The sequence below is a fragment of the Pavona decussata genome, unplaced genomic scaffold, assembly GCF_977016875.1.
Source record: "Pavona decussata unplaced genomic scaffold, jaPavDecu1.1 SCAFFOLD_266, whole genome shotgun sequence".
NCBI lineage: Eukaryota > Metazoa > Cnidaria > Anthozoa > Scleractinia > Agariciidae > Pavona > Pavona decussata.
The window spans coordinates 1-14,687 of record NW_028145668.1 but is presented as its reverse complement, the minus strand read 5'-3'; the positions used below and the strand labels follow the sequence as shown (position 1 = coordinate 14,687).

Sequence of the window (14,687 nt, the reverse complement as noted above, 5' to 3'; positions counted from 1 at the left end):
TCCAGAGCAATCCTTGTTGTACTTAATTTGTTACCTTTTGACAAAGAAGAAAACGTATTAATTTTGGGGGGATGAGGTCACGCCTCTTATTTTGCAACACAAAAGAATAAACAGGACAATTAGAAGGCGAGATCATCGGAACAAACCAACTTATTGTTCAAATTCAGATCTTTGTTTGGATAAGGATATCTTATTATGATCGAAATGATAGGTTTTATTGAACTTCCACATTTAACTTCTTTTAATTATATGTCGAAGGGATAATGTTGTAAATTTCGAAAAAAACCGCACATGTTTTCCAAAAGGATGACATTTGAAAAATTTCTCAAGGGGGTTATCGACTCACGTCTGAAACAACTTGTCTATTTACTCTTTGATCTAACTTCTGCAAATATGCTACGAAAGCAATCACCCGCACTATTTTCCCGTGCGGAAATTTACTTGGAGCTAATTAGCTGAGCAACAGAGCGTTCAACTTTGAAATAAAGAAGCGAACATTTACTATTCACAATCACAACCATTTCCTCTTGTGAACTGTCAGATAAAAGGTATAAAGGCAAATTAAACAAACGTAACATAATAATATTCATAACATTTAAGGAAACAAAGACAGCCCATGGGAAATTAAAAGTAACTATTGCACATATTCAGTTAAAGTACGCTCATAATTTACTCAGCGATTACATCAAAAATACACGCCGGTAGTTAGTGTTCGCCTTTAAGTCACTGAACATTGGATTTTGCAATTTTAATGGCTGAGAAAATTAAGCCTTGGTTTTGGGTTTTTGCTTGGCTTGTCACAATTCTTGGTGTGTCCGGAAATGCTGGTGTTATTTACCTGATAGCTACAAAACAGCATCTTCAAAGAAAGACCAACTGGTTTATTCTTTCGCTGGCCACAGCTGACCTCTTACTTAGTTTGACTTACATCCCGCTTTTTCACACGTGCTGGAAAATGGATTCTTGTACCACCAAGGACTGGTTGGTCGCAAGGCAGGCGATACAGTGGTTATTTCTCTACTCGTCGGTCACTAACCTTTTTATTATGACCGTAGATCGTTATATCTCTCTCACGTCGCCACTCAAGCACAAGAGGGCCATGACACCGACCCGTATCGCGCGCTAGGTTTTTACGGCTTGGGTAATACCGATGATAACTCGCGTGTTTATATTTACGCCGACATACCTGCACAATAAAGAGACGGCTCTGAAATACCTTGTCCCGATATTTATGTTCACCTTCGAGGTTGCTCCTTGCGTTTTGCTTTCTTTCTTTGCATTTCACATAGTTTATATTGTAAGGAAAAACCGGTGCGCCAAACGAAGAAGAATTGAAGATTCGACTATCGAACTCAAATCTCCATCAATAAGAGTCCATTTTCGGAACGATAGACGGAAAAATTACAATGTTAGCGTCGTGGTGAGCGTGGTGGCATTGTTTATTATTTGTTATTCAGTCGATGTGTATACCAGCGTTTCTGACATTTTCGGGTTTTCCTCGATTTCCGGGGTCGTGTGGTCTGTCCGACATGTCTTACTGGTAACAAACTCGGCGCTTAACCCGATAGCTTATGCCTTTTTCAAGAGAGATATCAAGCAAGCTATTTTGGCTTTATGGCGTACACCATTGAACATCCAAGTTTACCCTTCGACTGTGAACTGAAAGTTACTTTCTTAAATGTGACAAGTACATATGAATAACTGGACCACAAAAAACTCAACGCCGTTTATTTCAACGAAATTCAGCCCTCTCTAGCCAGTTAAAGGTTGTCTACTCTGAACAGACCGAGTATCAAGAAGGCCGTTAATAGCCACAAATGTATTTCTACTTGTAATGGCTCACTTACAGACGATACAACAGCTTTTGATTGTCTTAAGCAGGGTGCTTACTATAATACGGGGGTATTTTTGCGCAGTTTATGACTATACGGGAAAATCAGATCTTAGCGAGGGCTATTTGAATCGAAAATGAAAATAGGGGGGATACCAAGCATTTTTCAGAGAAAATCAAGCGACCGGACACTCAAAAAATTGATAAATAAGCTTTATTTTAAAAACATAACAGTGAATAGCATTTTCCTTACATTGAAGTTCAATTATCTCTGAAAAATGTGTGGTTACCCCCTGTTGTAGTTTAGGATTCCATCGTCATAAATATAGTAAGTGGGCACCACCTCTTGGACCATCTTCAAATGCTCGGAACGTATGCGCAGTAACGGAGGGAGTCACCATTCTGAAACGGCCTCAGAGACCCCTGAAAAAAAAATCGCCCACATTGAGGACAATTTTAATAATCAATTCCGCTGAAGTGTACTCCTTGAGAGCGGATTAAAAAAAAACTACCACGACAGTGTGGCAAAAAGACCGATCGAAACGCATTAATCACTTTTTACAGTCTTCACAGCCAATAACATCACGTCTTACTGACAAACGACCAATAACATCTTGACTTCGTTGACTAATCAGGTTACCAACTAGAGACTTAAATACCACCTACTGTTCACTTGGCTCTGAAGATGACTTCCGCTCACGAGAAAATGTACAACGGGAGTGTAGCGCTTTCCTGTTCAATGAATTTATTTTCCACGGAAAATTATTTTACCATGGCGAAAAAACGTGTAATTACTTCAATGCAATCTTTCAGAAAAAAGATTTCTGGCAGAAGGGGAAAAGATTCTGCAGACATATTTCCATCCAGTGAATATTGATAAACATGGCAGTTGAAATTTGATCCGGCACTGAAACCAAAACTTTCCAGATGTATGCAAATTTTGCTTCAACAAACTACGTCTGACGCCTGTCTGTCTTCCAACCTGTTGTTGCCTAGCAACCTTCCCTTTTTCTGACGTCATTCAAACTTTGTATTTCACGGTTACCAGGCAACATTGCGGACACCCTCAAAGAAATGTATATATATATAAATATATTTTTCGCTCGAATTGGCGCGGCTTAAAGCTTCGGTCTGGCCTTCGGATCGGCCCGACAAATTTATTAACCTCGTTTCGCGAGGAATCACCAAGGTCTGATTTGGTTTCATTAAACATACCCCCGCCGTACCCTTGATAAGATGCCCTGTAAACCTCTGGGACTGGTTGCATAAACCGTTTTAAAAATAACATAACTGTTAACGATTGTTCGCAAACAATAACCCATTGTTTTGCAACTATACTTACATGTTCCCGTAACCTTGGCATGATTTATGAAACACAGCTAAATGCCTAAAGGCCTTAGGCGACGCACTTTAATCTTTGATTACTACTAGTTATACAATTATCATTCAGCTTATTCGAAATCGCCATTAACAGTGTAATGACGTAGTAAGGAAAACTATTTGTTGTTTATTCGTGCAAAACTGAAATTATTGGAAAATTGGGAGAGTTACCCACCAATCATTTAGCCCATGACATGTTAGCCAAGGTAGCAATGAGAAACAGAAATACATTTCAACAAAATACTGCCAAAGAAAAATTCCACCTATAAGAATCCCCAAAGGTTGTGGTGGATTTTTTTTTTTTTTTTTTTTTAATGTTTCTCTCTATATCTTACATCGAAAAAAGTGTCAAACCAGTAGCCTTTTCTCCGTTTGCCCTTTGAACTAACTCAACTTACCCAAACATTGACAGGGACTTTGTGCACTCATCCAGTTCCATTACAAACGTCGACAGTTAACTGATCTAACGTCAGCTTTTCCTGCAGAAAATGGCCGAGATAATGCTGTAATAAATATCTGCAGGCCATTTTCTTTATGAAGTCCGACCAAGGAAAGAACCAAGGCATCACTGTTATCAATTCCGTCTTGTTCTATTTGTTATAATGGGATATTTTGCCGTGTAAATCGCCAGAGAACATATTTTTCGCTTGTCCGCCATTTTGTCCCCATCACTTTGTTGTTGTTTTGGAAATGACATCAGATTCTCCATTCAGCCCTTTTCGATAGATAAACTGCTGATTTTACAATTTTTGGCGAATGATGGAAAACGTTTCCATAAATTTCTCCATTTTGCTGGAACATGACACAAAAATACTATTTTTACCTCATCACATTTTGTCAGGATCAATCAGTTACGGGTCATCCTTACGGAGCGCTGACAAAGGGTTTAATTTTAGTAGCGATCGACTGTTCTAGAAAGAAATCGTCCACTATAAAAGTAGTTTCTCGCTGAGCGTTGTTCAAACAGTTTACAAACTTCTCAGAAGAATCAAGATTTGCAAGAAGAGGAAACTACAACAAAACTCAAGAAGACTCAAGAAGACATGGCGCTTGGTGTCAGACTCCCATCGATTCAGCCATACAGGTGAGTTTTGAAAGAGTTTTTTCCTCTTTTCTATTTACTAATGAATTAAAATATAGAAAATATAAGTTCCTGTTATGGTTAAAAGGGCGCATCAGAAGACAATGTTGATAACTTTGAAAATCTTGTTAAAAAGTTCATGTTTTTAGTGTTTTCATCTTGATTTATCTCACCTTATTTTTACTGAGAAAGTGTTCGTTAGCACATCGCTTAAAGTTCCATTTTAGTTGATTTTTATAAAAGATTGTACGGTGTCTCGTTTCAGTTATTCACTTTAGAATCTAGGCCTAACGTTACTTGAAGACATGTAGCTATTTTTTCGTACGCTTTCAGAAACAATATTTGCAGCTAGCCAATTTTTGAACTAGATCTAATTTCCTTCCCTTTCATTTTGCTTTCAGCTACCGCAGTTTCTACGATCAAGTTGCCCCGGTCTGTGGTTTTTTCAACGATCTGTGGAGAGAGATCGCTTTAGCGCATGAGCAAGAAGCAGGCAGACAACATGGTCCAATCAAGATTGCTGCCTTGCGATTGAATCAGTACAGGCCTGAAGAAATCTCTGTTGCTGTTGATAGCGAAAACATAACCTTACATGGCCAGCATCGAACAGAGGACGAAAATGGCTTTGAAAGCAGCGAGTTCAAGAAAGTCATCAAACTTCCCCAGGGAGTCGATCCGACTTCTGTGACGCCACGTTTTAGCCGAGATGGCAGTGCGCTGTTACTCCAAGGGATCAGGCGAGTTAAACGGAAAGCGACATGTGATCGACATCATACAAAATATGCAACTCAGCTGGATCTCAGAGGATTCAAACCCGAAGAAGTCAAGATCCAACGTTGTGGACAAGAACTGACGATCACTGGAATTCGAAGATCAGAGGAAGGCGGTTTCCTTCGTAATTACAGTCGTCGCGTCAAGATACCCGATGACGCGGATCTTAACTCAGTGACGTCACACTTGTCAAAAGAAGGCTTGTTAACAATAAAAGTGTCACGTGACCCAGCTTTTTTACAAAGCGAAAGAAGCATTGATATCGCCACGGAGGTTGATGAGCCCCAACCTGAAGACGAGGCAGGACAGGTACGCTAGGAAAATGGCGCGGAAGAAGACGACTACTAGAAGGAGACTGAATATTTAAGTCTACATTTTATTTCGTTTTAAACAGCTAGGAGTAGAAACCAGGGCACAGTTGTTCAAAGACCAATTAACTCTGATTCGAGTTTAACATTTTTTCAGAAATATTTAAAGATTTTCAACATTTTTGGACCATACAGTTTTACTGTTTCCTTAAAACAGTTACCCTTTAAAAAACATTTTTAACGGGCCCGACGAAAAGCTGGGTTAGCTTCTAATCGGGGATTAGTGTTAATCGGCTTTTGAACCACCTGGCCGAGGATCACAATATTTTATGATTTCATATATTATTAACAGACTCAAGAAATTGTGCAGTGAATGCAAACGCAATATTTGATTTAAGTAATTAATTTTAGCAAGCAAAATGGTCCCATAACGTGAAGGAGTATGCTTTTTATAGCTGATCGTATTTTACAGGTTTATTAACGATTATTATTAACGATTATTATTAAGTAGGAACTGAAGATTAGAGCATTCATATGTTAAATATTTAATGATACGGTTGGCTGTCTCTTTAATATAGGTTTTTTTCTACGACTATTGAGTAAGGCTTAAGGCCATCAATTATAAAAAACATACAAAATTAAACTGAATTGATTACAAAAACTATCTTAACTGAGCTTTGTGAATTTTTACAGTAAGGAATTGTTATGATGACATGAATTATGGTAATAAACTTTAAAAATCCAGAGCAATCCTTGTTGTACTTAATTTGTTACCTTTTGACAAAAAAGAAAACGTATTAATTTCGGGGGGATGAGGTCACGCCTGTCATTTTGCAACACAAAAGAATAGACAGGACAATTAGAAGGCGAGATCATCGGAACAAACCAACTTATTGTTCAAATACAGATCTTTGTTTGGACGAGGATATCTTATTATGATCGAAATGATAGTTTCCATTGAACTTCCATATTTAATTTCTTTTAATCATATGTCGAAGGGATGATGATGCAATAAATTTCAAAAATAATCGCACATGTTTTTCAAAAGGATGACTGAAGTCATCATTTAAAAAATTTCTCAAAGAGCTTATCGACTCACAACTGAAACAACTTGTCTATTTACTCTTTGATCTAACTTCTGCAAATAAACTACGAAAGCAATCACCCGCACTATTTTCCCGTGACAGGAAATTTACTTGGACCTAATTAGCTGAGCAACAGAGCGTTCAACTTTGAAATAAAGAAGCGAAAATTTATTCATAATCACAACCATTTCCTCATGTGTACTGTAAAATGAAAGGCAAATAGGCAAATAAAACAAAGGTAATATAACAATATTCATAACATTTAAGGAAACAAAAACAGGCCATGGGAAATTAAAAGTAACTATTGCACATGTTCAGTTAAATTACGCGCATAATTTACTCTGCGAGTATATCAAAAGTAAAGTAGTTTGTGTTCGCCTTCAAATCCCTGAACATTGGATTTTGCGCGCGCTTTCATGGCTGACAAAATGGAACCATGGTTTTGGGTTATTGCTTGGCTTATAACAATTCTTGGTGTGTCCGGAAATGCTGGCGTTATTTACTTGATAGCTACAAAACAGCATCTTCAAAGAAAGACCAACTGGTTTATTCTTTCGCTGGCCACAGCTGACCTTTTAGTTGGTTTGACTTACATCCCGCTTTTTCACATGTGCTGGAAAATGCATTCTTGTACCACCATGGACTGGTTGGTTACAAGGCAGGCGATACAGTGGTTATTTCTCTACTCGTCGGTCACTAACCTTTTTATTATGACCGTAGATCGTTATATATCTCTCACGTCGCCACTCAAGCACAATATGGCCATGACACCGACCCGTATCGCCCGCTGGGTTTTTACGGCTTGGGTAATACCGATGATAACTCGCGTGTTCTTATTCACACCGATATACCTGCACAACAAAGAGACAGCTCTGAAATATCTTGTCCCGATATTTATGTTCTCCTTCGAGGTTGCTCCTTGCGTTTTGCTACCTTTCTTTGTATTTCACATAGTTTATATTGTCAGGAAAAACCGGTGCGCCAAACGAAGAAGAATTAAAGATTCGACTTTCGAACTCAAATCTCCATCAATAAGAGTCCATTTTCGGGACGATAGACGAAAAAATTACAATGTTAGCGTCGTGGTAAGCGTAGTGGGATTGTTTGTTATTTGTTATTCAGTCAATGTGTATACCAGCGTTTGTGACATTTTCGGGTTTTCCTCGATTTCCTCGGTCGTGTGGTCTGTCCGACATATCTTACTTGTCACAAACTCGGGGGTTAACCCGATAGCTTATGCGTTATTCAAGAGAGATATCAAGCAAGCTATTTTGGCTTCATGGCGTACACCATTGAACAACCAAGTTTCCCCTTTGAACTGAACGTTCAAGCGACCGGACACTCGAAAAATTTAAGCTTTAATTTAAAATACATTTTACAGTGAATGGCATCAGTCCTTTCATTGAAGTTCAATTATCTCTGAAAAATGTTTGTTTCCCCCTACTTTTCGTTTTGGATTCAACCGTCATAAACAGAGTAAGTGCGTACCGCCTCTGGGACAATCTCCAGATGCGCAGAACGTATGCGCAGTAACGGAAGGAGTCACCATTCTGAGAGACGTATAAAAGTCCGCTCCTTAGTGCTTTCACGTTTACTGCATTAAAAATGACAGACAATACAAACCAAATAATTTGAGAGCCACAAGTTAGAGAACTGAAAACGCCTGGAGGAGCTTTAATTTGTGATACTCAAATCAAATCAATCAAGATAAAATAAGCGGGATCATTCATAACAGAGAGATTTATAATCGCGTTTACGGCAAACGGCAAACGCGAGATTCGCGTTTATGTTTTCAAAAAAACAAGTGAATACATTCCGGTAGATGAGAATAGTGGAAAATAATTCTGGCTAACGCAAAACATACTCATTTTTTTGGAGAAACTGAAAACGACGAGCGGCAAATGTAGTGTAGCAACACCACGTGGTACATGATTTCCGCCGTTTACCGTTAACGTATTTCCAAAACTCTCTAATAGCTTTAAACCCCGTACAAGCTGAAACGTTTTATTCGGCATTAACTTTTTTTTTCGTTTCCGCATTCGATCCACGAAACGTGAACTCTTGAAAGCATATTCAGAGTGCAAACTTAATAAAAACTTTCGAAAAACTCATTACGTATGCACAGCAAAGATTGATGAAAACTTAATTTTTGAAGCTGAACATTTAAAAACAAATCCGGGTGGACTTGGCCCAAAGACCTCTGAAGAAAATCACACAGCAAAATAATTGCAAAATAATTCTAGCCTTAACTAATGAGCTACTGGATCATTTTTTTCTGAGAAAGTAAAAACAGCGAGCGGTAAATAATGTAGGGTAAACATGGTCACGTGGTCACTTCTGTCGATCCACGAAACGTGAACTCTTGAAAGGATATTCAGAGAGAAAAACTTATCAAAATAAAAACTTTTTTTTAAAAACGCATCATCACGTATTTATGCACAGCAAAGATTGATGGAAACTTAATTTTTGAAGCTGAACATTTGAAAACAACAAATCAGTGTGGGCTCGGCCCAAATTCCTCTGAAAAAAATCGCACACGTTGAGAAAAATTTTAAAATTCAATTCCGCTGAAGTGTACTCCTTGAGAGTGGATAAAACAAACTGCCACCACAGTGTGGCAAAAAGACGGATCGAAACGCACCAATCACTTTTTACAGTCTTCACAGCCAAAAACATCACGGCTTACTGACAAACGACCAATAACATCTCGACTTCGTTGACCAATCAGGTTACCAACCATAGACGTATATACCATCTACTGACGTTCCACAATTCACTTGACTCTGAAGATGACTTCTGCTCAGGTTGTCGAAACGTCAGTCAAAGTCACCTCAAACAGAGGAAACACAGGAGAAACATTGTTGAAACAATTGCTACCTGCGACTAGTAAATTCATAAAATGCCACCATAAAAGTGTTTCCCCAAGGTTGTCTAGAGCCAAAATAATAGCCACAAATTCTGCAAACATAGTTATATAATTATCATTCAGCTGATTCGGAATCGCCATTTACAGTATAATGATGTAGTCATTTACAGTATAATGACGTAGTAAGGAAAACTATTTGTTGTTTACATGTATTCGTGCAAAACTGAAATTATTGGTAAATTTGGAAAGTTACCCAGCAATCGTTTAGCTCATGACATGTTGAGTGCTGTTCAACTTGTTACGTTTACGCACGCGGCTCATACATCGTTTCTTAATCAATTTACGTACGTAAAGCCAGCTAAATTCACGTCTGTACGCACGAAAAATTTACGCGACAGTGGAAATCCACCTTTAGATAAAACTGCTGATTTTACAATTTTTGGTGAATGATGGAAAATCTTTCCAAAAATTTCTCGATTTTGCTGGAACATGACACAAAAATATTGTTTTTGCCTCATCACATTTTGTTAGGATCAATCAGTTACGGGTCATCCTTACGGAGCGCTGACAAAGGGTTTAATTTTAGTAGCGATCGACTGTTCTAGAAAGAAATCGTCCTCTATATAAGTAGTTTCTGGCTGAGCGTGGTTCAAACAGTTCACAAACTTCTCAGCAGAATCAAGATTTGCAAGAAGAGGAAACTACAACAAAACTCAACAAGACTCAAGAAGACATGGCATTTGGTGTCAGATTCCCAACCTATCAGCCATACAGGTGAGTTTCAAAGAGTTATTTTCTCATTTCTATTTACTGATATTGATTAAAATATTGGAAATATCAGTTCCTCTGTACGGTTAAAATCGCCCATCTGAAGACAATGTTAGTAAGTTTCCCTTAACCTTTGTTAGGGTCCAATGGAAATCGTATATATCGTGGAAATCTTGTTACAACTTTCATGTTTTTATTGTTTTCATCTCGATTTATCTCAGCTTAATTATTTTTACTGAGAAAGTGTTCGTTAGCAAATCACTTTATAAAGTTCCAATTCAGTTGATTTTTATAAAAGATCGCAGGGTGTCTCGTTTCAGTTATTCACTTTAGAATCTAGGCTTAAAGTTACTTGAATACGTGTAGCTATTTTTTCGTACTCTTTCAGAAAGAATATTTTCAGCTAGCCAAGTTTCGAACTAGAACTAATTTCCTTCCCTTTCATTTTTCTTTCTGCTACCGCAGTTTCTACGATCAAGTTGCCCCGGTCTGTCGCTTTATCCACGATCTGTCAGGAGAGACATCGCCTTAGTGCATGAGCAAGAAGCAGAATCAAGAATTAAAATATAAAAGGACAAAATATATAATTAATTAAGAGAAACCATATTACATCATTTCTTTATGAACATAATGATGGATAAAACTACTGAGAGTACGGATGGTGTGGAGGTGCCGTGTAGTAAAACAGTGCAGACTCCTAAAATTTGATAGCAAAAACATTACCTTGCATGGCCAGCATCGATCAGAGGACAAAAATGGGTTTGAAAGCAGCGAGTTCAAGAAAGTCATCAAACTTCCTCAGGGAGTCGATCCAACTTCTGTGACGTCACGTGTTAGCGCAGATGGAGGTGTGCTGTTTCTCGAAGGGATCAAGCAAGGTGATCGATATCATAGAAAATATGCAGTTCAGTTGGATCTCAGTGGATTCAAACCCGAAGACGTCAAGATCCAACGTCGTGGACAAGAGCTGATACGGTTAGCTGTCTCTGTACTATAGGTTATTTTCTACGGCTATTGAGTAAGGCTTAAGGCCATCATTATAAAAAACATACAAAATTAAACTGAATTCATTACAAATTTAGCTTAACTGAGCTTTGTGAATTTTTACAGTAAAGAATTGTAACTTTTATAAAATGATGACATGAATTATTGTAATAAACTTTAAAAATCCAGAGCAATCCTTGTTGTACTTAATTTGTTACCTTTTGACAAAAAAGAAAACGTGTTAATTTTGGGGGGATGAGGTCACGCCTGTTTTGCAACACAAAAGAATAAAGACCGTCAATAAACAGGACAATTAGAAGGCGAGGTCATCGGAACAAACCAACTTATTGTTCATATACAGATCTTTGTTTGGACAAGGATATCTTATTATGATCGAAATGATAGGTTTTATTGAACTTCCACATTTAACTTCTTTTAATTATATGTCGAAGGGATAATGTTGTAAATTTCGAAAAAAACGGCACATGTTTTCCAAAAGGATGACTAAAGTCATCAAGGGTGTTATCGACTCACGTCTGAAACAACTTGTCTATTTACTCTTTGATCTAACTTCTGCAAATATGCTACGAAAGCAATCACCCGCACTATTTTCCCGTGCGGAAATTTACTTGGATCTAATAAGCCGAGCAACAGAGCGTTCAACTTTGAAATAAAGAAGCGAACATTTACTATTTACAATCACAACCATTTCCTCTTGTGAACTGTCAGATAAAAGGTATAAACGCAAATAAAACAAACGTAACATAATAATATTCATAACATTTAAGGAAACAAAGACAGCCCATAGGAAATTAAAAGTAACTATTGCACATATTCCGGTTAAAGTACGCTCATAATTTACTCAGCGATTACATCAAAAGTACACGGTAGTTAGTGTTCGCCTTCAAATCACTGAACATTGGATTTTGCAATTTTAATGGCTGAGAAAATAGAGCCTTGGTTTTGGGTTATTGCTTGGCTTGTCACAATTCTTGGTGTGTCCGGAAATGCTGGCGTTTTTTACCTGATAGCTACAAAACAGCATCTTCAAAGAAAGACCAACTGGTTTATTATTTCGCTGGCCACAGCTGACCTCTTACTTAGTTTGACTTACATCCGGCTTTTTCACACGTGCTGGAAAATGGATTCTTGTACCACCAAGGACTGGTTGGTTACAAGGCAGGCGATACAGTGGTTATTTCTCTACTCGTCGGTCACTAACCTTTTTATTATGACTGTAGATCGATATGTCTCTCTCACGTCGCCACTCAAGCACAAGAGGGCCATGACAACGACCTGTATCGCCCGCTGGATTTTTACAGCTTGGGTAATACTGATGATAACTCGCGTGTTCCTATTCACGCCGATATACCTGCACAACAAAGAGACGGCTCTGAAATATCTCGTCCCGATATTTATGTTCTCCTTCGAGGTTGCTCCCTGCGTTTTGTTTCCTTTCTTTGCATTTCACATTGTTTATATTGTAAGGAAAGACCGATGCGCCAAACGAAGAAGAATTGAAGATTCGACTATCGCACTCAACTCTCCAACATAGGAGTCCATTTTCGAGACGATAAACGAAAAAATTACAATGTTAGCGTCGTGGTAAGCGTGGTGCGATTGTTTATTATTTGTTATTCAGTCGATGTGTATACCAGCGTTTGTGACATTTTCGGGTTTTCCTCGATTTCCTCGGTCGTGTGGTCGGTCCGACATATCTTACTGGTCACAAACCCGATAGCTTATGCCTTATTCAAGAGAGATATCAAGCAAGCTATTTTGGCTTCATGGCGTACACCATTGAACAACCAAGTCTCCCTTTTGACTGTGAAGTGAACGTTTTTTTTTTATGGCAAGTATCAATAACTCGACCAGAAGAAACTCAACGCTGTTTATTTCAACGAAATTCAGCCCTCTCTAGCCAGTTAAAGAGTGTCAAGAAGGCCGTGAATAGCCACAAATGTATTTCTACTTCTAATGGCTCACCTTCAGACGATACAGCAGCTTTTGATTGTCTTAAGCACGGTGCTTACTATAATACGGGGGTATTTTTGCGCAGTTTATGACTTGCTAAGATCTGATTTTCCCGCATAGGCTATGCGGGAAAATCAGATCTTAGCAAGTGCTATTTGAATCGAAAATTAAAATAGGGGGGAGGCCAAGCATTTTTCAGAGAAAATCAAGCGACCGGACACTCAAAAAATTGATAATTAAGCTTTATTTTAAAAACAGAACAGTGAATAGCATTTTCCTCACATTGAAGTTCAATTATCTCTGAAACATGTGTGGTTACACCCAGTTGTAGTTTAGGATTCCACCGTCATAAATATAGTAAGTGGGCACCACCTCTTGGACCATCTTCAAATGTTTCGAACGTATGTGCATGCAGTAACGGAAGGAGTCACCATTCTGAAACGGCCTCAGAGACCCCTGAAAAAAAATCGCACACATTAAGGAAAATTTTAAAAAACAATTCCGCTGAAGTGTACTCCTTGAGAGCAGATTAAAAAAACCTGCCAGGACAGTGTGGCAAAAAGATGGATCGAAACGCATCAATCACTTTTTACAGTCTTCACAGCCAATAACATCACGGCTTACTGACAAATGACCGATAACATCTCGAATTCGTTGACCAATCAGCTGGTTAACAACCAGAGGCGTATGTACCACCTACTAACGTTCCAAAATTCACTTGACTCTGAAGATGACTTCCGCTCACGAGAAAATGTACAACGGGAGTGCAGCGCTGTCCTGTTCCATGAATTGATTTTATACGGAAAAATCTATGTTATCATGGCGAAAAAATGTGTAATTACTTCAATGCAATATTTCACAAAAAAGATTTCTGGCAGAAAGGGAAAACAGTTGGCAGACATATTTTCATCCAGTGAATATTGATGAACATGGCAGTTGAGATTTGATCCGGCACTGAAACCTAAACTTTCCCGATGTACCGTAATTTCTCAATTAAACGCCCCCGGGGTTTATTTAAAATTCGGCAGTTTTGACCCGGCGTTTTTTCGAGGTCGGCGTTTAATCGGGGTCCTGCGTTGATTAATGAAATGCGATTTTCAGCCTTTTTTCCCCGTTAACTTATTATTACCGATCCTCGGAAACCTAGGGGCAGTTTGTCAGTGCTGGACAATTTTCCCCTGGATTACCCGAAGTTACAGTATTATGGTACCGTACATACGGCACGTGTAGCATGTTGCAACCAAGATTTGTATCACTAACAAACAGCACATAAACAATATATGAATGATGTAGGAGCAAGTAAATGATATGAGTACAAAGTTTTCAGTTTATAAACGGTAATGTCGCCAACGTCCCCCTCGTTAGTGTCAGCCAGTGTGTGCAAACTGATTATTTAAGTTTTAATTACATGCTAATACATGCCGGGACCCCGAACAAACACCGGGGCCCAGATTAAACGCACCCGGCGTTTATTTAAAAATGGGCAGTTTTGACCCGGCGTTTAATCGGGGTCCGGCGTTTAATCAAGAAAATACGGTATGCAAATTTTTTCTTCAACAAACTACGTCTGACGTCGGTCTGTCTTCCAACCTGTTGTTGCCTAGCAACCTTCCCTTTGTCTGACGTCATTCAAACTTTG

General features: G+C 38.5%; 1 protein-coding gene, 1 long non-coding RNA gene and 1 pseudogene across 2 annotated transcripts; all 3 read left to right on the top strand.

The window, feature by feature from the left end:
• The first annotated feature begins 751 nt into the window (after positions 1–751).
• LOC146455886 (histamine H2 receptor-like) lies at positions 752–2,509 on the top strand (annotated as a pseudogene).
• A 1,594-nt stretch (positions 2,510–4,103) lies between these two features.
• LOC146455885 (uncharacterized) lies at positions 4,104–6,117 on the top strand. The gene is made up of 2 exons (XM_085093744.1): positions 4,104–4,295; positions 4,694–6,117. Exons 1-2 carry the CDS (start codon positions 4,255–4,257, stop codon positions 5,379–5,381), a joined length of 729 nt encoding a protein of 242 aa, XP_084949870.1. The 5' UTR covers positions 4,104–4,254; the 3' UTR covers positions 5,382–6,117.
• Positions 6,118–9,720: 3,603 nt separating this feature from the next.
• LOC146455884 (uncharacterized) lies at positions 9,721–11,268 on the top strand. The gene is made up of 2 exons (XR_014858928.1): positions 9,721–10,096; positions 10,556–11,268. It is a non-coding gene; the product is annotated as an uncharacterized LOC146455884 (long non-coding RNA).
• The last annotated feature ends 3,419 nt before the right edge of the window (positions 11,269–14,687 follow it).